This window comes from Bos mutus, chromosome 25 (genome assembly GCF_027580195.1).
Source record: "Bos mutus isolate GX-2022 chromosome 25, NWIPB_WYAK_1.1, whole genome shotgun sequence".
In the NCBI taxonomy this organism is placed as follows: domain Eukaryota; kingdom Metazoa; phylum Chordata; class Mammalia; order Artiodactyla; family Bovidae; genus Bos; species Bos mutus.
In genome coordinates, this window is record NC_091641.1 from 1,124,810 (window position 1) to 1,152,186 (window position 27,377).

General features: G+C 54.2%; 3 protein-coding genes across 12 annotated transcripts in view; 2 read left to right on the top strand and 1 right to left on the bottom strand.

Annotated features, from left to right (window-relative positions):
* The window catches only part of PTCD1 (pentatricopeptide repeat domain 1), a 12,074-nt gene extending 4,034 nt beyond the window's left edge, over nucleotides 1-8,040 (top strand). For all 5 annotated transcript variants that reach the window (XM_070362875.1, XM_070362874.1, XM_070362876.1 and 2 more), the window contains 6 exons: nucleotides 683-901; nucleotides 1,676-1,777; nucleotides 2,502-3,209; nucleotides 4,330-4,446; nucleotides 5,071-5,253; nucleotides 6,872-8,040. In XM_070362875.1, the coding sequence (XP_070218976.1) occupies nucleotides 683-901; nucleotides 1,676-1,777; nucleotides 2,502-3,209; nucleotides 4,330-4,446; nucleotides 5,071-5,253; nucleotides 6,872-7,054 (1,512 nt within the window). In that variant the 3' untranslated portion in view covers nucleotides 7,055-8,040. The remainder of the gene's footprint in view (nucleotides 1-682; nucleotides 902-1,675; nucleotides 1,778-2,501; nucleotides 3,210-4,329; nucleotides 4,447-5,070; nucleotides 5,254-6,871) is intronic.
* On the bottom strand, nucleotides 7,467-15,348 carry BUD31 (BUD31 homolog). Of its 6 annotated transcripts, none has more exons than XM_070362883.1 (7): nucleotides 15,183-15,348; nucleotides 14,523-14,622; nucleotides 13,873-13,987; nucleotides 13,387-13,508; nucleotides 9,495-9,617; nucleotides 9,109-9,275; nucleotides 7,467-7,706 (listed from the first exon to the last, which is right to left on the bottom strand). In XM_070362883.1, the coding sequence occupies exons 4-7, from the start codon at nucleotides 13,478-13,480 to the stop codon at nucleotides 7,656-7,658; spliced, it is 435 nt and encodes a 144-aa protein (XP_070218984.1). In that variant the 5' UTR covers nucleotides 13,481-13,508; nucleotides 13,873-13,987; nucleotides 14,523-14,622; nucleotides 15,183-15,348; the 3' UTR covers nucleotides 7,467-7,655. The 6 variants fall into 6 exon arrangements, with proteins under 6 accessions (XP_070218984.1, XP_070218983.1, XP_014332895.1 ...); XM_070362882.1 differs by having other exon boundaries at nucleotides 15,049-15,348; XM_014477409.2 differs by lacking the exon at nucleotides 14,523-14,622.
* Nucleotides 15,349-15,497: 149 nt separating this feature from the next.
* Nucleotides 15,498-26,776, top strand: PDAP1 (PDGFA associated protein 1). Its single transcript, XM_014477398.2, has 6 exons — nucleotides 15,498-15,657; nucleotides 19,056-19,147; nucleotides 20,385-20,495; nucleotides 23,436-23,557; nucleotides 24,527-24,678; nucleotides 26,025-26,776. The coding sequence occupies exons 1-6, from the start codon at nucleotides 15,645-15,647 to the stop codon at nucleotides 26,081-26,083; spliced, it is 549 nt and encodes a 182-aa protein (XP_014332884.1). The 5' UTR covers nucleotides 15,498-15,644; the 3' UTR covers nucleotides 26,084-26,776.
* Nucleotides 26,777-27,377: the final 601 nt, after the last annotated feature.

A 27,377-nucleotide genomic window follows, 5' to 3' on the forward strand; every position in this document is an offset into this window, starting at 1 on the left:
CTGAGAGCAGGGCTCTGTGCGCTCTGCGGCAGCTGCTTGCTGCCCTCGGTCAGGTGGCCCTTCTCTGGGAAATAGAGAGCACTTGGCTTTACCAGGAGCTTCTCAAGCTTCATCACCGGGAGGGCTTGCGAAGCAGTGTCAGCCGGGCAGGAGGAAGGCTGGGGAGGCCTGAGATGTGCTGCAGGGCTGTGCTCCCGGCTGCCGCTCCAGGGGCCACTCTCCCAAGACGGTCTCCTTGGTAACGGCCTTCCAGTGTGACCGTATCACCCCCGTTTTTCCAATGACAAGCTGATTGCCCACAACCCCTCAGTTACTAAACATTGGAGCTGGGGTTTGATTACCCCTCCTGCCCTTTCCCAGATCAGATCTATCCCACAGATCTTAACAGTTAGGGCAACCTGGGCGGCCAGAGGGCAGGAACAGTTACAGCGGCCTGCCGTAAGAGCACTTCAGGCCCAGGGTGGGCTGCTGAGTGCCTTGGGGAGGATGCTTTCTTGTTTGGTGCCTCTGGGGAGCAAGGCCAGCTCTCAGGGCCCCTCAGGTTGAGTCGGGTTTGGAGAGCCCAGCTCTGTGTGTCAGTCGGCTCTGCCTCTTAGCAGAGTCCTCTCTAGCCTCCTATCCCCATGTCCCATGCATCCAGCTGACCCCAGAGCCACCTCCAAGTTTCTCCCTGTCTCCTCAGATGAAGAAGCGGGACCTGGAGCCCTCAGACGCCACCTACACAGCCCTGTTCAACGTGTGCGCCGAGTCCCCCTGGAAGGACTCCGCACTGCAGAGCGCCCTGAAGCTACGGCAGCAGCTTCAGGCCAGAAACTTCCAACTCAACTTGAAAACGTACCATGCCCTGCTGAAGATGGCCGCCCTGTGCGCGGACCTCAGGATGTGCCTGGATGTGTTTAAGGTGGGGCCATCCCTTCCTTCCTGCTCCCCACTCAGAGTGAGTCCTGCGAGGCCGGGCTAAGGCTTTGCCCTCTGTGTTCCTCGTGTGGGAAGGTTCAGATGCTGATGAGACAGGCCCCCTGTCGGCCTCTGGGACTCACCGAGGAGTCCCTGTGGTCAGAGTCCTGGGTGGGACAGGAAGGCCCCCGCCCTGTGAGGGTGGCGGGGGGGGGGTCGTGTGTGCTGCCGTGTGCTGTGTCCTGCTGAGGGCACTCGCTGGTGAGATGCATAGCGCTGAAGAGGAATCGGTGCCCGCCGGGGCATCGTTCCAAAGATCTTACGAGGCAAGTCCTGTGGCCCCTGCTTCACCGATGAGGAAACTGAGATGGGCGTTTAACCGATGAGGAAACTGAGATGGGTGCTTAATGCTTCCCACATTTGTACAGCAGGCTAGCGGTGAAGCCGGGACATGAAGCCAGCTCTGGTCAGTTCCAAAGCCTCATGTGCACGGGTTGAGTGGCTACTGGGCAGATCTTCGTGGAAGGGCTGCACAGGAGTGATAGGAGCAGAGCCCGGAAGACAGGCCTGGGAAAGTGGGAGTGCAGGCCCCGGGGAGCTCTGCTCCGAGGCTGGTGCTGAGCTGGCCCATGCCGGATTCGGGCCCCACTGCTGAGGATATGCAGCCCTGGCCCTGCCGTGGGGTGTCTGTTGGTCCTGAGCCAGACCCAGTGGGCCTGAGTCTGGGCCTCGATTCACCTGCAGAGTCTCAGCAGGCCCGCTTCGTTCCTTCCCCCAGGAAATCATCCAGAAAGGGCACGTGGTCACAGAGGAGACCTTCAGTTACCTGCTCATGGGCTGCATCCAAGACAAGAAGACTGGCTTCCGATATGCCCTGCAGGTCCGTCCCCCAGCTCTGCTTCCTGTCACCTGCTGCGCTGCTCGCCCCGCCACCCTGTGCCTGTGCTGGGGGCGAATGATGATGCTGGGTGCACTTCTTGAGCACCCACTCCTGCCCTGTGCTGGGTGTTTTTATATTTGTGATCTTTTGGCCTTCCCAGAGCACACTGTTCCCGGAGTTTTACAGATGGGTGCACAGCAGGCACTCAGAAAGTGCAACTGAAGCCAACCCTTAAGTTGGCCTGGACTCCTCCAGAACCTGGCCTCTCTGGCCGTTCCTCCCCGGGGAGTAGGGAGAAGGGCTGGGAGAAGCAGAGGGGTAGAAGTGGGACACAGTTTGGGGAAGCGAAGTGGGCTAGTGATCTACCTGCCACTGCAGGAGACACAAGAGACACGGGTGTGATCCCTGGGCTGGGAAGATCCCCTAGAGGAGGGAATGACTATTCACTCCAGTATTCTTGCCTGGAGAATCAGAGGAACCTGGCGGGCTACAGCCCATGGGGTTCCAAAGAGTGAGACATGACTGAGCGACTAACACATATGAAGGAGGGGAGGAGGGTGCCTGTGTAGGGTCCTGGGGCTCTCAGTTTCCTGGGTCCTCATTTGCCCAGAGCCTGGAGTCTTTCCCATGCCCCATTTGCCCACTGGTTGCTGCCCGAATGCCTGCTCTGCTGAAGGCTCGTCGGAGAAGGGGCTGGGGGCTGAGGTCTGCCTCTCCTCGGCAGGTATGGAGGCAGATGCTGAGTCTGGGGCTCCAGCCGAGCCGGCATGGCTACAACTTGCTGTTGGCGGCAGCTCGGGACTGCGGGCTGGGGGACCCAGTGGTGGCCTCAGCGGTGCTCCTGAGGCCCAGGGAGGAGACAGCCCTGCTCCAGCCCCCGGCCGGGGGGCGGCGGACCAGGAGGAGAGCCCAGGTCGGGGCAGACTGCAGCCTGTCAGCCAAGCTGCACGTGGAGGCCCTGGAGAGGCAGCTGTTTCTGGAACCTTCTCAGGCACTTGAGGGGCCTCAGGAGCCTGAGGAGGCCAGAGCCCCCAAGCAGGCCCAGTCTGGGATGGAGACCAAGGCAGAGCCTGACCACCCGGTGGCTCTCACCTCTGTGGCCCTGGAGCCGCCTCCCTGGGGGCTGGAGGCCAACCTCCTGACCCCGGGGGCGGCCCCCTTGGCTGTGGTCTCCTTTGGGACCGTGAGCACCCCTGCCGACAGACTGGCCTTGATGGGGGGCCTGGAGGGCTTCCTCGGCAAGATGGCGGAGCATGGGCTTCGCCCTGACATCAAAACCCTCACGCTGCTGGCGGAGGTGGTGGAGCCAGGGAGCTCCGCAGAGTCCTCGCTGCTGAGCGTCTTGGATGCGCACGGGGTGGAGCCCGACCTGACCTTCTTCAACACGCTGATGAAGAAGAAGAGCAAGCTGGGCGACCTGGAGGGGGCAAAGGTGAGGGGCTCGGGGATAAGGAGGCACAGGGCTCCTTCCTCTCCTTCTTCCCTGGACTCTCTCCTGCAGGCGTGTCAGTCATTCTCACCCGAGGTGGGCAGAGTGCCCAGAGCCCCTGTTCCAGGCCTGGGCTTGGGTGACAACTGGGAATCGAGTGGTGGACCAGCCATACCGCCAGCCCTCCCAGGGGGGCCCCCAGTGATGGGGGCAGACCCCAAACAAGTCCTCGCACTGACGCAGCATTCGGGGACGTGTGGCCTGAGAGGCTGGTGGTTCCTGAGTGTCCCCACCCTTCAGCCCCCGCATCCTCCCCCCGCCAGCCTCAATGACATCATCCATTGTCACACTCACTTTGCTTGATGCTGTCCTGAGAGTTTTGCATCATCTGTGTCTTTACTGACCACACCAGGAAGCTCTGCCGCCCGGGGCTTTACCCATTTCACACACGGGGACACCAGGGTCCTCACGGTATTTTGTCTGTTCATACGTGTTTCTGTGTGCTGCCCTTTTTGCCAGGAGCTCTGACCTGGGCTCTTACGAGCATCAAAGATGACAGAGCAGCCTCTGCCTTCAGGCCCTCTGTGCCCATCACAGCTTTCTCTCGAGCCCCTCCCCGGACCCGCCCTGACCCCGCCGGCCTGAGCAGGCATCCTCTTCCTCTCCTCCTGCCCGGGGCTCCCTCGGCCTGCACTGCACACACTGTTGTCGGCTTTGTCTCCAGCCCTGGACCACAGGACCGCCATCCCGAGGCCCCTGGTGCTCGAGCCACGTCCAAGTCCTGAGCGCAGTGTGGATGGTGGCTGGTCAAGGAGCAGGAGGGGCAGGAACATGGAGGATCCGGAGGAGAGATGGCCTGTTGGGGACCGGCAGGCTGGCAGGCAGGGTGTCCTCGCAGAGCAGTTGAATCCGGGGAGCCGAGCAGTGAGGTGCTGGGCAGGACCCCCAGCCTTGAGTGCTGGGCCGAGGCCGGCGCCCAGGGTGGTCAGCAGGGGGAGCCGCGAGGCCTTGGAGCAGAGCCATGCCCTGGCATCTCCAGCATCCAGCCGCGGGCTTCACCAGAGAAGGCTCTTACTGGGCTGGTGGGTTACAGTTCACAGTGACGCTGCCTCTGTCCCCACAGGCCCTGCTGCCCGTCCTGGCAAAGAGGGGCATTGTCCCCAACCTGCAGACGTTTTGCAGCCTGGCCATCGGGTGTCGCAGGCCAGATGATGGCCTGCGGCTGCTCTCAGACATGAGGGTGAGTGGGCCCCGCCCACGCAGGCCCCGGGAGCGAGGGTTGGGGGTGTGGGGGCCTCCCGAACCCCCCAGGCCTCTGTCCTCAGGGTAAGCTGCGGGGGAGCAGGGTAGGGAGAGTGGGGTCTCGAGCTTCCAGTGAGAAGGGTCATTAGTCCAGTTTGGGAGAAAGAAGACCCTGGTGAGGGGCCGCAGACACGAACACTGAGCCAGGGGTGTTCTCACTGAAGTGTGGCCGTGGGGTGATTGAGGGGAGCCAACCCTCTAGGGGCATGGAGGCCGTGATGGAAGCAGGGAGGGCCAGAATTTTCGGGGGACAGGTGTGCAGTGAACCCCCAGGAGGCATCTCCTGCCCATGGTTTACTGCCTGAGTGTGTTGATCTCAGAACAACCCTCTGCTCTGTCTCCAAGTTCTTCCGGGCTGAGAGGGCAGGGCCTCCAGCTGCTTGGGATGGAGCGTGTGGAGTGGGGAGTACAGCCTGTTGCTGCTGCGAGGTCCTGCCTGCCCTTCTCTCCCCTGGGGGCTGGTCTGCAGAGCAGGCCTGGGCAGCAGGGTGGCTCCCCAAGTATGACGCCCCACAGGGCCGCACTCTCCCAACCACCGCCATCCTCTCGCTGAATGTTGCAGGAGTCCCAGATGAGCCCCAACACCTACATCTACAGCACCCTCATCAACGCGGCTGTCAAGAAGCTGGACTACGCCTATCTCATTGACATCCTGAAGGACATGAGGCGGAACAGAGTCCCCGTGAATGAAGTGGTCATCCGCCAGCTGGAGTTCGCGGCCCAGTACCCACCCAGCTTTGACCGGGTGAGTGCACCTGGCTCTGACGTGCCCATCGTCTCCCTGGCCAGCGTCACCCTCACGTCCACCCGACCCTCATGCTGACCTCCTGGGGTTGGCATCCTCTTGCTTTAAACTGTCCACGGCTTCCCTTGGGGAGGATCCTACACTCCTCAGACCATAGCTGGCCGCTCCTTGTCCACGTGACTCATCTTCCGTCAGGCCGCTCTCCCCTTGGTACCCTGTCAACCCCTGGCCTGTGGTCACTTCTAGATAACACCAGCCTCTTCCATGCCTCAGGGTTCTCGTCTTCCCAGCAGGCTCCCCTGCTTTTCACGTTCCTGCTTCCTTCTCATCCCGTTGGTCCCAGCTGAGGTGGCTCTTCCTCAGCAGGGCCCCGCTGCCCCCTCCTTACATCACGGCTCCTCTTCATCCTGTTTCACGGCCCGTACTCACACGGACTCACACGGACTCATGTGTGACCCTCACTGTAAGGAGAGTGAACACCCCTAGAGGACGGGACTGTCTGTCTTGCTCACCGGGGTCCCGGGTCCCTGCCCGTCGTCGGGTGCCTGGCACAGACTGTTGTTGAATGAATGGGGATGGCAGGAGGGTGGTGACAGAATGTTCTGTAGCGGCCACTTGTCTCCTTGCTGTTCCGAAGGTGTCAGGCTCTGGGGTTCTGGTTTTGAGGTCTACCTCGTCAGGCTCTGTGGCCTGATGGGTAGGGAGCAAGTCAGCCAGGACACACCAAGCCATGGGGCTGGGGTCAGGGACGGCTGTGCAGGAAGGACACTGAGTGCCACTGAAAAGAAGGCTTAGTAAGAATTAGTGCGACGGCCATGGAGAGTGTACCAGGCAGAGGGCGGGGCTGGGCATCTTTGACCGTCCGATGGTTTGTTTTATTGATTGCTTAGAGTGCTTTACATACTCCATAGACTAGGCTTTTGTTGGTTCCATATTGCAAGTGTCTTCTAGTCCTTCCATATTGCAAAGTCCTCCGTGGAAGACCCACTAGGGGTCTTCTCAGGTTCAACCAAGAGTCACCAATTACCACAGGCCTAAACCTTATTGTATTCACTCATGATGTGGAGCTTGTGTCGTCAAATTTTTGCTGCAGGAACTTTCAGGCTCTATCAGATACAGCTCACAATTGCTCAACCTTTTGAATCAACTCATTTATCATCATGTGGTAGCAGTGTTTATTTCATGCATCTTTGTCTTTTTATCTATGTGCTCCTGTGTCAACTTTCTCTTGGTATCTACCTGGCATGTCTTGTTTCCTTTTCTCTGTCCCACCTTTCCTGAGACCCTTGCAGCAGTGCAGAGGTGACAGTCGGGAGGGTGGCAGTGCCTGCGCCAAGCAGGAGGTGCTCAGCAGTGGGGGCAGAGCAGTGGCACCTGGCGAGTCTAGCTTTGGGGGGCTGGGGTGCCATCGCTGGCTAGAGGGGCTCAGCAGCACAGACTTAAAGGAAGTCTCTACTCTGTGTTGATCAGCTTCTCTGCCCTTTTCCTTTTGACTAACTGGAAGCAAGAACAGCTTCCCTGAGGCCTGAGCCACCTGCCGCGGTTTGGGGTCTGCTGTAGGTAGCAGGCAGTGAGTCTCATTGTGGCCCCTCTGAACTCCATGCTTTTCCAATTACAGTACAAAGGGAAAAACACCTACTTGGAGAAGATTGATGGCTTCCGGGCTTATTACAAGCAGTGGCTGAAAGGGATGCCAGCGGAGGAAACCCCCCACCCGTGGCAGAAGTTCCAGACAAAACCAAAAGGAGACCAGGACACCAGCACTGAGGCTGATATGGACAAAGGCCCTGGGGGCAGGTGAGGAGGAGGTCCTAGGGGACCCCCAGCAGAGCCGGAACAACGTGCACAGCCTTCATGGGGCTCTGTGGGAACCCTGAGTCCCCTTCACGTGAAAGACACTGAGCGTGCTGGGGCAGCTGCAAGCACGAGGGCAAGTCCAGGGTCAGGGCTCCAGCTCAGGCATCAGCCTGAGGACAACTGCTGGCCCAGGTGCCCAACAAGGTCATGGCAAGCGCCAGAGCAGCGTGGGCCGCCTTGGTCTGTCATCTCAGGCCATCCCCATCTGCGGGTGACAACGAGGAGGGTGAGTTTGCTCCAGGTCACATAACACAGATGAGGAGTCGGGATCGAGTCCTAAGGGCGACTAGTCTCCGGGGCCTGGTGATGTCCCCTGGGTGCCAGACCACTGGCTCTAAGAAGGGACGCAAAGCCCAAAAGCTTTAGTTTTTTTTATTTCTACAAATCACAGCTGATGAACACCAAAACCTTCCCACAGAGAGACCATGCTCCTAGTCGGGCCTGGGGACCACTCTGAGGAAGAGCTGCTCCCAGGAAGGGTGGCGTGACGGGCAGAGTCCTGCGCAGCCCAGAGTCCGGGGTGGGTGGAGGTTGGGGCCTGATGCTCAGCCAGAGCAGCCCCGGCAGCCACAGTGTGTGCACTCGATGATCCGGCCCTGTGGACAGAGGACCCCTGCGACCCTGTGCCAACATACGGGGGCCCCCCAAGGGAAGTGTGGCCGCGGGACACCCACTCCCCACGGACCCTGCGGACAGAGGACCTGAGACCCTGCGCCCACATGCACGAGCCCCCCAGAGGGAGGCGTGACCATGGGACACCCACTCCCCTTGGACCCTCCTCAGAAACCCTCCATGATGGTGTGGGATGGGGAAAATTCAGCTCCCTTGTGACGATGAGAACAGCTGCTGTTGACAGTTAAATTTCTATGAGGATTTAACTTATACAAACTCAGTGTACATACTTGCCCCCAAAAAGGAAAAAAAAATCTCTGAGTGATTCCTGTTATTCTGTGAAGCAAGCATGACACACCCTTCAATGAGCTGGAGGCAACTGTGCTGCTGCTCTCGGGGCTCAGTGCCAGGGGCCTCACGGTCTCCTCTGGGCTGGGAACTTTCTAATAGGGGTGTGGGGAGAACAGGGTGTCCTTGAATCTGTATGGCGGCAGGACAGTTGTACCCCGGCCCAGGTGTGTGCTCTAGTGTCCGGCCGAGGGCCTGCCCAGTACAGAAAAGGGGTTTATTCTCCGTTTCCCTCTTTTCTGGAGAAGCAAAACTGGTCTAAGGAAACAGGATCCAGTGGTGAAACTCAACTAAACCTGTTCTGGGCAGTGGACCGTGGGGCTCCTGCAGCTCTGCCCCGCGCCCGCCCCCCCAGACCTGCACAGAGCCTCCTCGGAGGGCAGACTGTGCTTGCCCTCCGCTGCTCCGCACGCCCATCCTGAGCTTCCAGAGGACTCGGGGACAGACCTGCCTGCTGAGCTGAAGCCCGTGGGCCAGAGGCGAGGCTCTCCACAGAAGCTAACCAGTGCTGCAGCCTGAAGGGACTGTGAGAAAGAGGGCATCTGGCCTGACCTCACTCATGGGCAGCTGAGGGGCTGTACTCACAGGCCGCTAACGGCCCAGTGACCCTCCTCTGCGCCTGCTGCCACTCCCCTTCAGGGGCGCCTGCGCACGGAGCTCACCACTGCACCCCAGCACCGTTCCCTAGCCGCTCCAAGAGTTCTGGCGCAAAATGCAGTGAGGCTCAAGTTAAAGTGTCACTGGGAGCAACAGGAGGCCGGGAAAAAAGAGGGATGAACCCCTACTGCCTGGCCCACCCTCCCCTGGCTTAGCCTCCCAGCCACGCTGGGGTGGGGGTCATCACCCGCATTTCCTGTGTGAGGGTAGGAACCAGTAACTTGCCTGGCATGGATCCCTGACCAGAGGGGCTCCCTCTCACAGGGAGGGCCAGCAGAACACCCAGCCATAGGACAGAACATAAAACCTGTTGTGGTCAGCTGAACTGCTTATGCTAGCATCACACTCAGTTGTCAGACAGGAGGGGGGCGGTGGCCTTACCACTTCCAGCTTGCTTTTGGGGACCCGGCAGATGCAGTTTGTCCCAAAATTGGTGTCCCGAGTCTGAATGCACCGCAGGCAGCACAGGTTCTCATACCCCTGCTTTTTCCATTTTGCAATCAAGTTTTTATCTGCATAGCCTTCTTTAATACAGTACTCATACAGTTCTGCAAAAAGACGGGGAAAGGCCATCAGACCACAGTGTAACAAAGCTCTCCGGCCCGCAGCCCATCACTGCCCACCCTGAGAAAAAGTGTTGAGTCAACACTGGCCCCTTTTCATTTTTTGGAAACAGCAAACATCATGATACTTGCTGAGGTTTCAAGAATTATTTAAATCGGATGCCACTCAAGCTGGAAAGGCCAAGAGAACATTCGGCCAGTTACCTCTGCTTATGGCTTTCCGCTTGTAGAAGAGGTCAAAGATGTAGCGGGTTTTCTGGTGATGGATCCTGAAGATGGGCCACAGAGATTCCACTTTCCTCTTTCCTTCGTGAGGTTCTGTCTCAGCTGTGGAGAAAACACGGGTGTTTGCTTTGTTTTGGAAACTAGGGTTAGTCTGCACAGGATATAGTATTGTCATATCACCGGGGATTTATAACTCAGCTCAACAAACAGGATTCTGTGATCTAAGCCAAAGGCAGGTACGAGGATTCGGCAACACCACTTGTCTGCTGTGGGTGAGAGCATGCTCTGGGTACCCAGTGTACAGCAGTGAACAAGACAGACCACAGAGCCAAGGTCTGGGGAGGAGGAGGCAGACCAGCCCCTGGTGGTGCAGGGTAACGGCCACAGAGAAGAAAGAAACATGGAAGGGGGTGGTGAGTCTAGTGTGGAAAGCCATGTAGCCGGATGGGATGATAGGGAGGTGGCGGTGGGGACCACGGAGCACCTCAGGCCTGGCTGTCCTGGAATTGGAACCTTCCCACGCTTTGGTGGTGGTGTTTAATTGCTCAGTCATGTCAAACTCTGAGACCGCATAGACTGTAGCCCACCAAGGTCCTCTGTCCATGGGATTCTCCAGGCAAGAATACTGGAGTGGGTTGCCATGGCCTCCTCCAAGAGGATCTTCCTGACCCAGGGGTGGAACCCACATCTGCATTGCAGGCAGATTCTTTACCACTAAGCCACCAGAGAAGCTCCTGTGCTTAGAATCATTTCTTAAGGTTTTAATCACAGCATTTCTCTTTGGACCTGTTTTCACAAGGTCGTGTGAACATTCTTGGATATCATTTTGGACAGGTCCACACACACAGTGGAAGGCAGCCTGCAGTGGGCAATGTGGAGTCCTGCCCCTGGGAAGGTATGAAGAGGCCAGGGGTAGGGCCCTCGTGGCTCAGGGTAGACTCAGGTTTCTGCCTCTTAGTTAATGCCCCAAATGGCCTATTAACTCCAGAACCTGAGCAACAATTCTTTTAAAGTGCCACTCTTAAAAAGTCTAAATACATGTTCATTATTAGACTTTCAACTAGTTCAAAGTACTTGTAAAAGCAAAGTTATTTACAAGTCCTGGTTACAGTCCACAGAAATAGTGCCTATACTTCTCAGTCACACATAAACCCCCCACCACACCCCTCTCTGTTCCTCAGTCCCTATAATCAGGCTCTGTTTGTCTAGGAACTTCTAGGGTAATAGTGGCTGTACAAAAACTTGAGTAGTAAGCTAGGAGATATACAAAGAGCTGGGCAGTTGTGCTGAGCTTAGGAAATACAGGGACAAACTAAAAGAGAAAACAGCAACTTTGCTTTCTAAGGTAACAGTGCCAACTGCTTCAACAAGTGTGAGCTCTTCTATAGAACAGCTCAGTCAGAGGGAAAGGCCAGCGGTGCCACTAGCTCTGGTCCTCGGCGGCCCAGAGTGTGGCTGCAAATCCCAAAGGCAAACGTGAGTTGAAGGCAACAAACTGGAGGCTGGCAGCCCTGCCGGCCTGGAGGCAGGCTTTGGTTCCCCCACAGATGCTTTTTTTTAGGTTTGAATGTTAAATTGGAAGAGTTCACATAGAAAACCTGATTTCTTGCTCATCTTGGGGGTGAAAAAAAGCAGCAAATCTGGAAAAGCTGAGGCTGCATCTGACGTGGCAGAAAGGGCCTGGGTGGGCAGCAGCTTCTGCCCACCCCAGAGCTTGCTGCTGTCCCCAACACTGCATCAGCTCTGCCACCACCTGCCAGCCACTCTTTTTCTTTATAGTGGAAGTGAAAGCAACAGGAAACTGGGGCTTAAAACCTGCATATTAAAAATGGGAAAGCCAAGAAGAACTAGATGGTTAAAGAAAAAGAACACTTTTGACAGTAAAGAACATCTTATCTATCTAAATGCTCTCCCTTCAAGAAGTCATCCCTTAAAAAGAGGTTTATTTTCTTTAGAAAGACGGTAACAATAACCCTGTGTACGAGACAGCAAAAGAGACACTGATGTATAGATCAGTCTTATGGATTCTGTGGGAGAGGGAGAGGGTGGGGAGATTTGGGAGAATGGCATTGAAACATGTATAATATCATGTATGAAACGAGTCGCCAGTCCAGGTTCGATGCACGATACTGGATGCTTGGGGCTGGTGCACTGGGACGACGCAGAGGGAGGGTATGGGGAGGGAGGAGGGAGGAGGGTTCAGGATGGGGAACACAGGTATACCTGTGGCGGATTCATTTCGATATTTGGCAAAACTAATACACTATTGTAAAGTTTAAAAATAAAATAAAATTTAAAAATTTAAAAAAAAGAAGAGGTTTATTTCCAAGGACTCACAAATTACCTCTTCTATCACAGCAATCTCTTTAAATTCCTTTATGTTGAATAAAGATCTGTTTGGAGGAAAAAATCAGCCCCAAATGACCTTGATTATTGCAAGTTCTGGGTAGTTAATAGAAGTTACCTGATATACTCAGCTTCAAAAAAAGGAAGCAAAGTTAACATCCACTTGCTAATTATTGCTGAAGGGATAACTTCAGAATAACAAGCATTAATTACCAAAAACCTTTAAGAAAAAAAGATTGCTTTAAAAAGCAATTCAGTAAGTAGTTAACACTGTGACAGGGCCAACAGAAGAGGATGGCGGAGGATGAGACGGTCGGATGGCATCACCGACTCAACGGACATGAATTTGAGCAAACTCCAGGAGATAGTGAAGCCCAGTGTGCTGCAGTCCATGGGGTCACAAAGTAGGACACGACTTAGGGACTGAACAACAACAGGGCCAACAACGCTTGTGGCTTCAGGTTAAATTTCCCAAAACTGCACACTACACTGATACACCAAGTGCAAGATCACATAACACTTAGGGGGAGGTGAAGACTGCATTCTGGACAACTGGTGGATGATGCAAAGATAAAGTGATGATGATGCAAACCCACAAGAAAAATCCAAATAAAAACATTTCAGAAAATTTGGAGTGAAAAGAACAGGATTTTCCAAGTAAATATATTTTGTATGATTTTAAATATACTTTTTGATGAAAGTGACAGAGGAGAGTGAAAAAGTTGGCTTAAAGCTCAACTGTTGATTCAGAAAACTACGATCATGGCATCTGGTCCCATCACTTCATGGGAAATAGATGGGGAAACAGTGTCAGACTTTATTTTTCTGGGCTCCAAAATCACTACAGATGGTGACTGCAGCCATGAAATTAAAAGACGCTTACTCCTTGGAAGAAAAGTTATGACCAACCTAGATAGCATATTCCAAAGCAGAGACATTACTTTGCCAACAAAGGTTCGTCTAGTCAAGGCTATGGTTTTTCCTGTGGTCATGTATGGATGTGAGAGTTGGACTGTGAAGAAGGCTGAACGCCAAAGAATTGATGCTTTTGAACTGTGGTGTTGGAGAAGACTCTTGAGAGTCCCTTGGACTGCAAGGAGATCCAACCAATCCATTCTGAAGATCAGCCCTGGGATTTCTTTGGAAGGAATGATGCTAAAGCTGAAACTCCAGTACTTTGGCCACCTCATGTGAAGAGCTGACTCATTGGAAAAGACTCTGCTGCTGGGAGGGATTGGGGGCAGGAGGAGAAGGGGACGCAGACATGACTGAGCGACTGAACTGACTGACTGTAAATAATTCTAAGTAGACTATTTGATTTATACTCCCTAAAGGTCTTATATACTCAAAAACATTTTTGAGGACCTTCTCATTTGTATTATCTTACTTTCTGGCATTTATGGTATTCCTATCAGTTAAAAAGCAAACAAAACATGTCAGTGTCAGGCAGCCTTGGTGGTGCAGCTTGTCTCTTCCCATTTATCTGTGGGACACAGCCCACCCAGACAGAAACTCTCCAACTCACCTTCTCTCATTTTTTGATCTAATTCATCCAGTGTTGGCTCAATCAACTCCCACCCATCTGGGGGAGCTTTCCGGCTTCTTTTGACTTTAGGCATTTTTTCCCAGAAGATAGTCTGCAAAAATCTGTGGGGGAAAAAAATTAAAATGAATTGGTTTCTGAGCCTCAAGATCCCCAGAGGACTTCACAAGCCACAACTCTGGTGCACGTTAATATCCGTAAGTCTGTTTCCTCATCTGTGTAACGGAGAGAATCTACTTATGGGGCCATGTGAGGCCTTGATTATATGTAATGTGCCTGGTATTTAATGTTTGCTTAGTAGGGTTTTGCTATTATCATACAAAGAATAAGACACACACTGTCCCTGAGAAGGTGATATTCTAGCAAGGAAATGCAAAGTGGAAAGGGAATTCTAACACAGTGTGAGGGAGACTGACTGGGAGAGCAAAGATGAGTGTTTAAAAAGGAAAAAGAGTGAAACCAAAGTACCTTAGGGTCTGCTTCCCAAGAGTATAATAGAAAGATCTCAGGTCTCTTCAGTTAGGATTCTTGTCCAGCTATGACTTTGGAGAGGTCACATTCCCTTTATGGTCCTCAATCTTGTCTATAAGGTGAGGACAGTGTATTAACTGGATTGCCAAGGTCTCTTTTAAACCCAACAAACATACTATATAAAGGAAGTCATGTAAAGCCCAAAGAAAAGACCAGCCCAGATCTACATAGCAAGTCATTTTTCAAACCGCAAGGCATTTCATAGCTAGCAAAGAGAACTCAGGGTGGGACTTCCCTGGTAGTCCAGCTGCTAAGACTCTGAGCTCCCAATGCAGGGGGCCTGGGTCCCATCCCTGGTCAGGGAACTAGTTCCCACATGCCGCAATTAAGAGTTTACATGCCTCAACAAAGACCCGGTGCAGTCAAATAAATACTTTCAAAATATTTTTTTAAATACACTAAAAGAGAACTCATGTTAATTAGCTTTAAGCAGAGCAGACTCCTTTCCCACGCTCATTCAGTTCCTCCCTCCTGATATGTTTACGAAGCCCCGCCCTCTTCGCCCCATCGTGAATTCTCAGCAACAACCTTACAGAAGATCAAACTCAGGGTTGCACAGAGCTGGGAACCGGCAGAGTTTGACTCACCAGGGGCTCCTGACTCCCAAATCTGAGGTCTCTACACTTGTCTCCCCTGCTCTGAAGCTAGAGACGAATGGAATCTGGTCCCTGTCCCAAGGAGCACGGGCTGGGTGGACAAAGACAAGGGAATGACCACTCTGCTAAGACCCACGGAGAGTGGAGGGCCTGGCCCAGCTTGGGAGTCAGTGGAGGCCTCCCATGGGAGGTAACAGCTAAGAAGCAACCTGGTCAGGAAGAACGAGATGTGGGGCGGTGTTAGAAAAGTGGTAGCGCTCGGGAGGGGCGGCGAGCAGAAAGGCGTTCGGAAGAAGCTCAGTGAAGACGCTACAACCCGGGTTGTAAAAAGGCTCAGGGAGACTACGGCATCTGAACCGGGATTACAAGGAAAAGCAATATTTAGACAACAAACGTTCTAGACGAGGAGGGAAATGCGCGAAAAGTAAGGGCGGGGAAGCCTAGAAGCAAGGGAACCCCCAAATTTCCCATGCCCTCCGCGGACCCAGCAAGACGCCGCCTAGTCTCGGGAACTCACTTCGACCTTCGGGTCCAGAGGCCCGAACCTGTCCCAGTTCGGCTGTTCAGATCGCCTTCTGGGCCAACGCAGACGTCCGATCCCTGGCCCCCAGCCGTTACCAAGGTCCTAGAGAAGAGAAGGGAAACACTCACTAGGCCCTCCGTCGCGATACAACGTCCCTTGTGTATCCACCGCCTCAGCTTCCCCAAGTATCTCTTCACGATGAGGTCCTCGCGGAGCCCCGCCCCATGGAGCGCGGCGATTGCGTTTCCTTAGGTGTCCGCAGCCCTGCCTGTGTAGAATTCCAGCGCCGCTGTCTCCTTTCGTCCGCACTGCCCGGCGGGGTGGGCTAGCAGGCTCCCGCGCCTCCCGCGGCGGGGGTTGGGAGGGGCTCTGTTGCCCAGCAGCGCGCGGCGAGCCTGGGCTCAGGCGGTGCGTGGGCCCGCCCGGCCTCCCTGAGGGCCGCGGTTCTCGCGGCGGCGCGGCGCGCTGAGAAGGGCCCGGGTGGCCGGGCGGCGGGGCGGGAAACTGGCCTGGCGGAAGAAGTCGAGCCCGAGGAATTTCCGGTTCCGGTGTCAGCTCGAGGCGCCGCCGCCGCAGCCGCCGGAGCCGCGATGCCTAAAGGAGGTGAGGGGCGGGCGCGTGTCGCCCGCGGGCCTCGAGGAGCGGCCCGAGTCCGGCTCCCGCCGTCCAGTCAGCCCGCGGGCGCCTCAGAGAGCGACTCGGAGGGAGAGCGTCCGCTCCGCCTGAGGGCCTGGGCTGGGCCTCGACGCCCAATTGTCCCGCTTGGAGAAACTGAGGACCGTAGTAGTGGCCTCGAGCCGCTCCGGCGGGGGGCTGAGGAGATTTGGAGGCTCTGGGTCCTCGCCCACCCGGATGGCCCATCTAGGGCGCGTTCTCTCGGCCTGGGGGGGTCTGGAGTTTCCTACCCCTTTCAGGCTCGCCGGGGACTGAGTCACCGCGTCCCGCGCCAGAGGCGGGCCCGCCTGCCTCGCGCGTAAAACGTGGGCCTTCTCGGGCTCTGGGCGAGCTAGGCTTGCCTGTTGCGACCTAGCTGGATGCTCTTGAGCCTGGCCGACCTAGCTTTGACTGCCCTTTTCGAGCGGCTAGACGTGGGCCTTTGAGCCAGCCGCATAACCTCCCTGTGTGTTTGCAAGTATAGGGGTATGATTGTATCTACCTCATAATACTGATGCGAGTCTTGAAGTAGGCGATCCACGTGGAGGGCGCTGTATGCTGCTAATAGTCGCTAAGTGTCCAGTAAGCATTATCTATTGTTACTCCTCAGACTTTGCCAGTTCCTTGGCCAAGAAAGTAAAGAATCCATGGCGTCCCCGGTACGTTTGTACACCGTTCTCCATCCTCTTCCCCTACACTGTCTAGCCTTATGGCCTTGAACAAGTTGTTTAACTTCTCCCAGCCTGTTTTCCCCATCTGGAACACCTAGCTAATAACCCTTAGCCTGGAGAGTTGGGATCGGGGTCTTACATAGAGCCCTCGCCGTGCCTGACTACTCCTGGCGCAGAAGAGGTGTTCAGTTAATATTGGTCTCTCCTGTGACATGTTGGTTAAGATGTCTCAGCCCACAGGAAGATCTGCTTGGAGCTTTTTCAAACCTAAATGACTTCCTGACTCTGCTCCCAGAGATGCTGGGGTTTTCAGAGCTGAATCTCTTTAAACGTAGTTTTCTAGTGGTTTATTCTGTGGTAGGAAGAGCTTTGTCTCCTCTGTGTCTCTCAGTCTTATGTTCTGCAAAAGGAGGGGTATTAGGGGTACCAACCTGGGTTCGATCCCTGGGTTGAGAAGAGTTCCTGGAGAAGGGAAAAGCTACCCACTCCAGTGTTCTGGCCTGGAGAATTCCATGGACTGTGTAGTACATGGGGTCGCAAAGAGTCAGACACGACTGAGCAACTTTCACTTCTGGTGCCAGAATTCTAAGAGCCCTACTTAATAGGTGCTTTGAGCCAAGGTTGGCGGTTACAATTAGAAAATCCTAAATAGGGATACTTGTTTAAATGACTTGGCCTTTTGGCTTGTGAAAGCTTTATGGGCAGATAACATTTACATTTTTGCTGGTGTTAATTTGCTTGAAAAGTAAGAGAGAACATGAAGATGTAAAAGTGTAAAATTCTCTAAGAGCCAAGGACCAACTCTTGTCTTTGTCATGAAACCTGTGAAACATTTTCAAAGGTGTGGAGAGCTTCTAATAAAAGTTACTGTAGACCAAGTTAAGATCAGTGTCCCATAGCCAGACATGCAGGGTCAGAGCCTGTAGTAGTCAATTTTGAGCTGTTTCTATTCCTTAGACCATTAAGAGGGCAAGAAATGTTGGGGTTTTGGATGGCAAACTTGATCTCTCACAATAGGACTTTGATGATCCTTGACTGAGACACCCTTGGGAATCCCAGGTAGTCATTAAAAATGGGTGGTGTGGTCTGTAGCAGCCCAATTATGGCTCTGCAGCTGCTGTCTAGGAAATTAGAGGAGGCTAGTATCTCTGCTGCTGTCTCTGGAGTTCAGAGCAGCTCTGGCTGCCTCATTATAGATTCTCTGCTCTCAGTGAGAGGGTCATGAGAAACCAGGTGGGCTGCAGCTTCCAGGAGAGGTGAAATGGATCCAGGCCACAGCCACCAGCATCCTCCAGAATAGCTGAGAAGGTGCCGCCCTGCTATGAAACTGGCTGTTGGCTTTGTGTGTGTGTGCTCAGTCGAGTCCAACTCTTTGCGACCCCATGTACTGTAGCCTGCCAGGCTCCTCTCCATGGAATTTTCCAGGCAAGAATACTGGAGCATGTTGTCATTTCCTCCTCCAGGGGATTTTTATAATCCAGAGATCGAACCTGTGTCTCTTGTGTCTCCTGCATTGGCAGGTGGATTCTTTACCACTGAGCCACCTGGGAAGCCTGTGGCAGGGGTCAGTCTAGTGTCTTGGTTTGAGAGAGTCAGGCTATAAAATTGACTGATTCTCTGTGATGAACTTAAATCGCTAGTTACATTTTTAACTCTTAGAAGGTAGTCAGTTTTATTTTCAACTTTACCTTTGTTTGGCAATTGTGTTTCTACTCCGAGCACAGAAAGTTTTCTCATATAGGTTTTAAGTTTTCCCTTTCTACCATAAATACCACTTAAATAATTATTAAGTAGCTTATATTCCCTGCATCTGTAGTAAATTGTCATTGTGACCAGTAGCTTTGTTTTTTCTTTTCCCCCCACACCAGGTATTATTGGGAGGTGGGTGGGTATGTAATATCTTACCAAAAAACCTGATTGAACTTTTTGGTCAACCCAATATATATACACACTAGAAGAGTAACAGTTATAGCAGACTTACTTTGTAGTGCTCGTCTAGTGCCGAGCACTGATCCAACATCTTCACATACGTTAACAAATCCATCTTCACAACAATCCTATGTGGTAGGGAAACTGAGACTCAAAGATTAAGTACCTACCCAAAGTCACAAAACTATTAAGTGGTAGAGCTGAGATTTGAACCCAGGGATTGGACCCCAACATTTGTGCTCTTCACCACTCTGCTTTAGCTTTAAGTCTCCTTGTCTATAAAATGTGACCAGCCGTGATGTGCACCTTAGGTTTAATCTGGGACTCAAATGAGCCCCTGGCTGTGACAGAGCATTGCAAATAAAGAGCACTGTAGTGACAGCAGGGGTGAGGGTTACCCCTTCTCGTGATTGCATCTGAGTCCTCTGCGTGTGGATGAAGGGACCAGGGGACTTAGCGGGTCCCTCCCTGTGGTGCCCCCCACCCGGATCCCCCCTCAGGCCTCGGTGGTGGGAGCCGCATCCAGCAGGCGGTTTGGGGCTGCATCAGGTGATCACATGTCCCCTCTTTTGTCCCTTTGAACAGGTGAGGGGGAGGTACAGGTGGGTGGGCGGTCTTGGTGAGGGGCAAGGGAGGTCGGCAGCCTCTGCTGAGAGCAGCTCAAGCGGGACACAGTCTGAAGTTCAGGGCAATCAAGGGAGCTAGCTGCCTTCCTGTTGCCTTCCTAAACTTCCGGTCCTTGTGCAGGGAGAAAGGGAGGCCACAAAGGCCGGGCCCGGCAATACACGAGCCCCGAGGAGATTGATGCGCAGCTCCAGGCTGAAAAGCAGAAGGCCCGGGTGAGTACGCGACTCTTCGGGCCACTCCAGTGGCCCAGGGTGGCACCCAGAGAGGCCGGGCAAGGACCACCCATCCTCTGGAGGAAGCCAACACCTGGGGTGTGGTTGGAGGGGGCGGGCGGCAGGCCTTTGGTTGACCACTTAGAGCTTTGTTTTCTCAGCAGTGGGTCCCTGCTCCTGTGTTGTGGGGGCTCTCCCTTACCACGGCCCTGCACATCTGCAGCGCGGGCGCTCCACACCCACCTTGTGTGATCCGGCCTCCGCCAGCCCTGCTGGGACTTGACACCCTGCCTTCCCCCTCCCGCCACTGGCGAGAGTGCCATCCGTGCTTAGCACCCCCTCCTGCCTGCTCCCCTCACTGGTGCTCCCCACCCTTCCCCCTCCAGTCTCAGCTTAGGAGGTCCCTCTGTCCCTCCGTGCTTTTTCCAGCCCACTGTCAGGAAACAGAGCATGTTTCCGTCGTTGGTGTCCGTGACCCTCCCACACCATTAGATCCTCACCTGGATGAGGGCCACAGGGAGCTGTCAGTGCGGATGACTGAAGTGTGACGTGTGAGGAAGAAGCCGCGGTCGGGGAGGGTCTGATGGAGCAGCCTGTGGCTGAGCAGGACCTTGGAGGATGTGTGGGCAGGAGCTAAGGGGGTGGAAATGCTTACGGTTTTTGTCAGGGATGTTTCTAGTAGGGAGGCAAGAAAGGTAGAGGGAGGCGGCGCAGCAGGGCATCTTTGTGGGCAGTTTGGAGTGACTGACCCGCCCCTGACTGTGGGAGTGGAAAGTGGGGGAGGGAGGAGGCTTGCCTGGGAAAACGAGTACAAACTGGCAGCTGTGTGTGGCAGCAGGGACAGTGGGAGGGACACCGAGCGGGACAGTGGTTTCCAGCCCCACAACCAAGTCCTGTGGACTCTGGGAGACAAGCTGTGTACCAAGGCGGTCCCAGGCACCTGGGCTGAAAAGAGGAGCAGGGCCTTGTATGGCTGTGAGAGGGGTTGGTTCACAATCCCTGGCAAAGGCTTGGGAAAGGCTTCTAGGCTGTGGAGCCAAGTGAACAGGCTGCCTGTGACCCAGGTCCCCCGTGGGGCCAGCGCAGCAGAGTAGGACTCTTACCATACTTGGTCCCAGCCTTCTGGGGGCTTAATTTCTCAAGGTTCACAATCTGGGGCAGGAGGGATGGGAGGATCATGGTCTTGGGAGTTTGGTTTGCATCTTTTGATTCCTCAGATTGCCCATTTCTGAAACAGGAAGAAGAGGAACAAGGAGAAGAAGGTGGAGATGGGGCTGCAGGTGACCCGAAAAAAGAGAAGAAATCCCTAGATTCAGATGAGAGCGAGGATGAAGAAGATGATTACCAGGTACTGAGTCTGATGGGGACCTGGGTTCTAGACTCATCCATTCAGCAAATGTTCATCAGTGGTTTCGCAGCCCCCGTGGTACATGCAGACAGAGTCTTTACACTTAAGGGTTTGCATTGAAATAAGATAGAGACAATAAGGAAGTCCGTGAACAGTATAATTTCAGGTAGCCAGAAATATCATGAATAAGATGATCCATGATTGAGGATACATGATTGAGGAGTGGTGCATGGTGAGAAGGTGACTTTTAAACTGAGATCTGAAAAACAAGGCGGAGCCAGTCACATGAAAATTGTTTGGCTGAGTCGTTGAGGCAGCCAGGTTAGCAAGTGCAGTCCGGGGGTCGGAATAACCTAGGCAGGTCCAGGGAACAGAGAGGCTAGTGGGGCTGTGACTTGGTGGGTAAGAAGTGGAGTTAGGAATGGAGGAGGAGCAGTTGGCAAGGCAGCACGTGTGCGGTTGTGAAGGGGTTTTGGTTTAATCGTAGCAGGTAGTGGGCAGCTGGTACAGTGGGATGTGGGCGAGAGAGCACCAGTGCATGCGTGCGTGCTTAGTCACTTTAGTCATGTTTGCCTCTTGTGACCCTGTGGACTGCAGCCTGCCAGGCTCCTCAGTCCATGGGATTCTCCAGGCAAGAATACGGGCCAGATTTGCTTATATCTGCACAGTGAGTTGTACAGTGTTGAGTGTAGAAGCCGAGAGCTGGTAGCAGGTATCCAGACAAGAAATTGTAACTTGACTTAAGGGGGTGGCAGTCAGATCAGATCAGATCAGTCGCTCAGTCGTGTCCGACTCTTTGCGACCCCAAGAATCGCAGCATGCCAGGCCTCCCTGTCCATCACCAACTCCCAGAGTTCACCCAGACTCACCTCCATCGAGTCAGTGATGCCATCCAGCCATCTCATTCTCTGTCGTCCCCTTCTCCTCCTGCCCCCAATCCCTCCCAGCATCAGAGTCTTTTCCAATGAGTCAACTCTTCACATCAGGTGGCCAAAGTACTAGAGTTTCAGCTTTAGCATCATTCCTTCCAAAGAAATCCCAGGGCTGATCTCCTTCAAAATGGACTGGATGGATCTCCTTGCAGTCCAAGGGACACTCAAGAGTCTTCTCCAACACCACAGTTCAAAAGCATCAATTCTTCGGCGTTCAGCCTTCTTCACAGTCCAACTCTCACATCCATACATGACCACAGGGAAAACCATAGCCATGACTAGATGAACCTTTGTTGACAAAGTAATGTCTCTGCTTCTGAATATGCTATTTGGTTGGTCATAACTTTCCTTCCAAGGAGGAAGCGTCTTTTAATTTCATGGCTGCAGTCACCATCTGTAGTGATTTTGGAGCCCAGAAAAATAAAGTCTGATACTGTTTCCACTGTTTCCCCATCTATTTCCCATGAAGTGGTGGGACCGGATGCCATGATCTTCGTTTTCTGAATGTTGAGCTTTAAGCCAATTTTTTCACTCTCCACTTTCACTTTCATCAAGAGGCTTTTGAGTTCCTCTTCACTTTCTGCCATAAGGGTGGTGTCATCTGCACATCTGAGGTGACTGATATTTCTCCCGGCAATCTTGATTCCAGCTGTGTTTCTTCCAGTCCAGCGTTTCTCATGATGTACTCTGCATATAAGTTAAATAAGCAGGGTGACAATATACAGCCTTGACGTACTCCTTTTCCTATTTGGAACCGTCTGTTGTTCCATGTCCAGTTCTAACTGTTGCTTCCTGACCTGCATACAAATTTCTCAAGAGGCAGATCAGGTGGTCTGGTATTCCCATCTCTTTCAGAATTTTCCACAGTTTATTGTGATCCACACAGTCAAAGGCTTTGGCATAGTCAATAAAGCAGAAATAGATGTTTTTCTGGAACTCTCTTGCTTTTTCCATGATCCAGCGGATGTTGGCAATTTGATCTCTGGTTCCTCTGCCTTTTCTAAAACCAGCTTGAACATCAGGAAGTTCACGGTTCACATATTGCTGAAGCCTAGCAGTGGAGAAAAGTGGGCAGATTCAAGCTGTGTTTTAAAGATGAACTCGTTGGGATTTGTCCGGGGTTGGGGTGGTGGGACTAAGGGGAAAGAGAAACAAGGCCTTGCTCGGGCTTGTGGGGAAGAACGGGCTGAGTCTGCAGTTCTGTTTTAGATGAGTTAAACTTGGGATGTCAGGTATCTAGGTAAGGTATGTCCACGTACCGGTTGGGTAGAGGTACCTGGAGCTCTGTGCAGTGCTCTGATGAACAGGTGTTTGGAAGCTCTCTCCCTGGTCTCTGCCGAGATCGGGCGCCTTCAGGCTGATAAGGCCGGAGACTCTCCCTGGTCTCTTAAAGAGAACAGCTGGGTTGACAGGGCCTGAAACTTTGATCAAACCTGTTGCATCAAGCACTTGTGCTCTCATTACTTTCTACACTTTCCCTGGGCAGCTGGGAGGTGCAAGCTGCAGGTCCGCCTCCCAAACCTGCAGACATTGAGCTCGTTCCCAGGTCCCACTTCCCCGCAAGCAACTGCTCTGGGGACCCAGCATGGCTAGCAGCCAGGCGTGAGGTTCCATGGAAACGGCTTTCAGAGGCTGAGCTCTAAGTGAGGGAGTACCTCTGTGCTGAGAGCTTGTGAATTGGGCTCGGGTTCACATCTCCTGTCTACTTCTTGGTTGATGTCAGGCATTTTATTGTGTCTCTGCTCTGCTGCCTGTGAAACTAGGGTGACAGTCCCTGGTGGCCTGGACACGGCACAGGCTGGACTTGGTCACCCGCACTCCCGCTGCATCTCCTGGGCTGGTTCAGACACGCCTGAGCTCTGTTCCCACCGTGACCGTGTGATCTGAGCGTCACACGGCCTGGGGAGGAGCAGTTTGTTCTAGTCCAGGCAGGCTGTGGAGATGGGGGTGGCCCTCGGGCACTGCAGGACCAAGTTTCTCCAATGTCTGGCTTCTTGTCCTATCTTAGCAAAAGCGCAAAGGCGTGGAAGGGCTCATCGACATTGAAAACCCCAACCGGGTGGCACAGACAACCAAAAAAGTCACACAGCTGGACCTGGACGGGCCCAAGGAACTGTCACGGAGAGAGAGGTAACTGCTGCTTCTGAGCCTCGTGGCTTTGGCTGGGGGCTGAGGCCCCAGCTCCTCTGCCCTCGCTTCTGGGCCCTGAGGTCTCCAGTGGCCAGATGGGGGCTCCAGTTATGGTGTTTATTTCTATATGATCTCATTCCCCAAAGGCCCTTTAGAAGTTTCTCGGGAACAAAAAAAAAAGAGTTTTTTTCACCAGTGGAAACATAGGGAAAATGCAACAGCAGATTCAGACCTGAGCGTTACACTTGAGGTAATCCCTGGGGATGCGGACATGCTACAGCCCCTCCCTCAGGACACTCTGCTCCAGGGTCACCTCCCTTATCCAGCCTGATCAGACCCTCCTGACCTGCGTCCGTCCTTGACGTCATGGTTGTGGGGTTGGGGGCCTGTACTGATGGGCAGTGTGGGGAGACCCACCAGTTGCCCAGTCCTCTCTCGTCTCAGATGAAAACGAGGCTTCAGAGAGCTCCCTGTGGGCGGTGTGAGGCTCGCACCTGAGGGCTAAAGTGCCCTGCACATGGCTCGTCTCTGTTTTCATGCTTACCTAGTGGTGTCTGGGGCCTCACAGGAGGTTGTGGGCCACTAGGAAAAGCCACCGTGATTTCTCTCCTGATTGTGCTCTTTGATTTAAATCCACCTTGCTGTGCTGACCCCATGAGAGCTGAATAGGGTCTCTGTAAACCCCACGGGGAAGGCCCACCAGCTTGGGGTGTGACTGAAGGCTGCCTGAGACCCTCCCCCTCCAACTGCCTTCTCACCACTGAGGACCGCCCACCCCCCAAGGTAGCAGAGTGACAGACGGCCTTTACTAACTTGCTTGTGAGTGTCTGTCAGGGAGGGGCCACTTGGCCACAGCCCCTCCTCCACTTGGGCCTCGGCCCCAGTGTTTGGCCTTGATTCTGGCTCCCACCTCCGGCTCAGCTGACTGGTGGGGAAGATGTCCCCTGTGACACCCCTTTACCCAAACAGAGAAGAAATTGAGAAGCAGAAAGCGAAAGAGCGTTACATGAAGATGCATTTAGCGGGGAAGACAGAGCAAGCCAAGGCTGACCTTGCCCGGCTGGCGATCATCCGAAAACAGCGGGAAGAGGCTGCCAGGAAGAAGGAAGAAGAGAGGAAAGGTAAGTCTGAGCCACTGGCGTGGCAGCCTGACCCTGGCTTTGGATGGAGTGAAGCCCTGTACTTCGATGTCTTGCTGTGAGGTGGGTTTGGGCCAGATTGCTCAGGAGGCTGTGTGTGTGTGTGTGTTTCTGTCAGATGGAGGTGGGCGTTCCTGCCTGCCACCTCCCAGGATTCTGGAAGGGTCCAGCAGCAGGAGAATTGAATCTCAGCAGAGCAATGTCCACAGCATTTGAGGGAGGCCTCAGAATGCACCTACTTTGGAGGCTAGAAGGTTCCACTAAGTCTCTGGTGCCTTGTATAGCCAGGAGACCTGCTTGGCATCACCATTGTATGTCTCAGGGGCTTGGGAGGGTGTGGTGGGCTGGGCTTCCCAGATGAAATCTGGCCCAGGTGTCCCTGTTCCCCATGCCTTCCTTCCAGTGGGGCCGAAGGTGGTAGGGTTCTTCCAGGCCAGGTTGGCTGTGAGGAATTGGTCTGGTTTAAAGGAGTGTTTGTCTCAGGACCTTCTGGCCTTGTGCACTCCTTTCTCCATCTGTGGGGGAGCCATGAGTGTTGGGAATCTTGCTGTCCTGCATTCTAGAGGCCAAGAGATGCCCCGGAGAAGGCAATGGCACCCCACTCCAGTACTCTTGCCTGGAAAATCCCATGGACGGAGGAGCCTGGTAGGCTGTAGTCCATGGGGTCGCGAAGAGTCGGACATGACTGAGCGACTTCACTTTCACTTTTCACTTTCATGCATTGGAGAAGGAAATGGCAACCCACTCCAGTGTTCTTGCCAGGAGAATCCCAGGGACAGGGGAGCCTGGTGGGCTGCCGTCTATGGGATCGCACAGAGTCGGACACAACTGAAGTGACTTAGCAGCAGCAGCAGCAGAGATGCCCCAGGGCATTATCACCACGTTGGAGATACCAGGTGGTCTCAGCTGCCCATCAGTCGCTTGATTCACAAACCCCAAGCAGGAAAGGGCTGTGTGTGTGACTGCTTGAATGTTGCTGATTTCAGACTTCAGAAGCCACAGGGAGAGGTTGGAATTACAGAGTTCTGGGAGCAGGCTAAGAAGAGTTTCTATCTGCCCAGTAGATGCATGTTGGTGGGCCTTTGTGGAGGGGGGTAACCACCCAAACTCAGCAAGAATGTCTGGACACGTGGGTCCAGTGGCTTCCATGGGAGGGCGTCAGGCAGGGCCCTTCTTGGTCTCTTCCTCATCTGCCAGCTGAGCCAGTTGCACAGACTGTTCTCTGAGGCCTCCTGAACCTACATTTCGCTGATTCTGGGGTGTGCGGGGCTGTGTGTGTGGAAGGGTGGTTTCGTCTTTTTGTGACTCTCTCTCTTCCTATTTCTCAGCAAAAGATGATGCGACCTTGTCAGGAAAACGAATGCAGTCTCTCTCCCTGAACAAGTAGAACCTGTGCGAGGAGAGACCAGGGAACTGGGCCGTGCTGCCAGGACCTCTGCTGCGTCTCACCCGCCCTGTGCCCTGGCGCCGCTGCAGCAGCCCCTCGTGGCGAGGAGCCCCCCATGGCCTGGGACCTCCTCTTCATCTTGGCACGGAAATCGTTTGGGGGGATGGTGGGTGGGGGGGCTGGGGGAGGGGCAGCTGCTATCTTTGAGACAGAAAGATGCAGGACAGCATTTCATATGTAACCATTCAAATGTTTTGGCTGTTTTTAGAATTCAGAACCCTTGTTGGGGGGTACCTGGGAGGTAGGTTAAGAGGAGCTTCCGTTTGTCTGGTAGATTGCGGGGCAGGGGGCAGCTGGGGCTGCAGTAGGGGCTGACAAGTTTGTGATGGCCTGTCTGCCCACCCCTCCCCGGTCTGTGTTCCCTGGGTGCTCACTCAGAGAGGCTGGCAGCTGGCAGCCCGTGCCCATGGGTCCCTGAGGGTCACGGCTCATCCCGGCCAGTCCCCTCTGACAGATGCTTCCCCTGCCCCTCCCACCCCACTCCCTGCCCCCTACTCTGGCCAGGCCCTCGCCTGTTCGTAACCTTGCCCACAGATCACTTCGAGAAACCTGTTTACTGTGCGGCACCCAGGCACAACACGCTCTACAAATCCAACTTGTATATTTGGCAAATTAAACTTGACATTATCGTAATCCTGGTTCTGTGGTCGCTCTTGGGGGCCCCCATGCCTGAGCTGTTTTCACCCAGCAGGACCCAGTGTCCCTCTCAGACCCACCCCACGGGGTTCCAGTGCCACCAGTCCTGGGTACAGGGACTGGACCCCGGGCATCCGAGCCAGGAAGGACCACAGGATACAGGAACCACCCGTCTCTTCTTTAACCACCCAGGGACCTTAAGCCAGAGGGGCCGGGGCCTGCGCGCAGGTTTGAGTCCTGTCCTCCTGGTGTCCCCTGGTGGTGCCAGCCCCAGGATTTCAGTGCTGGGAGGAAGCGACCCAACACCCAGCACTACTGCTTGGCCTTACTTGTTACTACCTCGTTCGCGGGGGGTGGCGGTCGGGAAACCCAGGCTTGGCTCAGTCACGTGGGTTCCGCCACAGTGCCTATCTTACTATGCGGCCAGCCCTCTGGAAGGGGCGCCACTTCCCAAACAGCAGCCTCCTGAGTGGTGAACAGGTGCCAGGCACAGGTTTGCTCAAGAATAATGGGGAGCTGGGGGGCTTCCCAGGTGGTGCAGTGGTAAAGAACCTGGTTGCCAAGGTGGGAGATGCCAGAGATGCAGGTCTGATTGCTG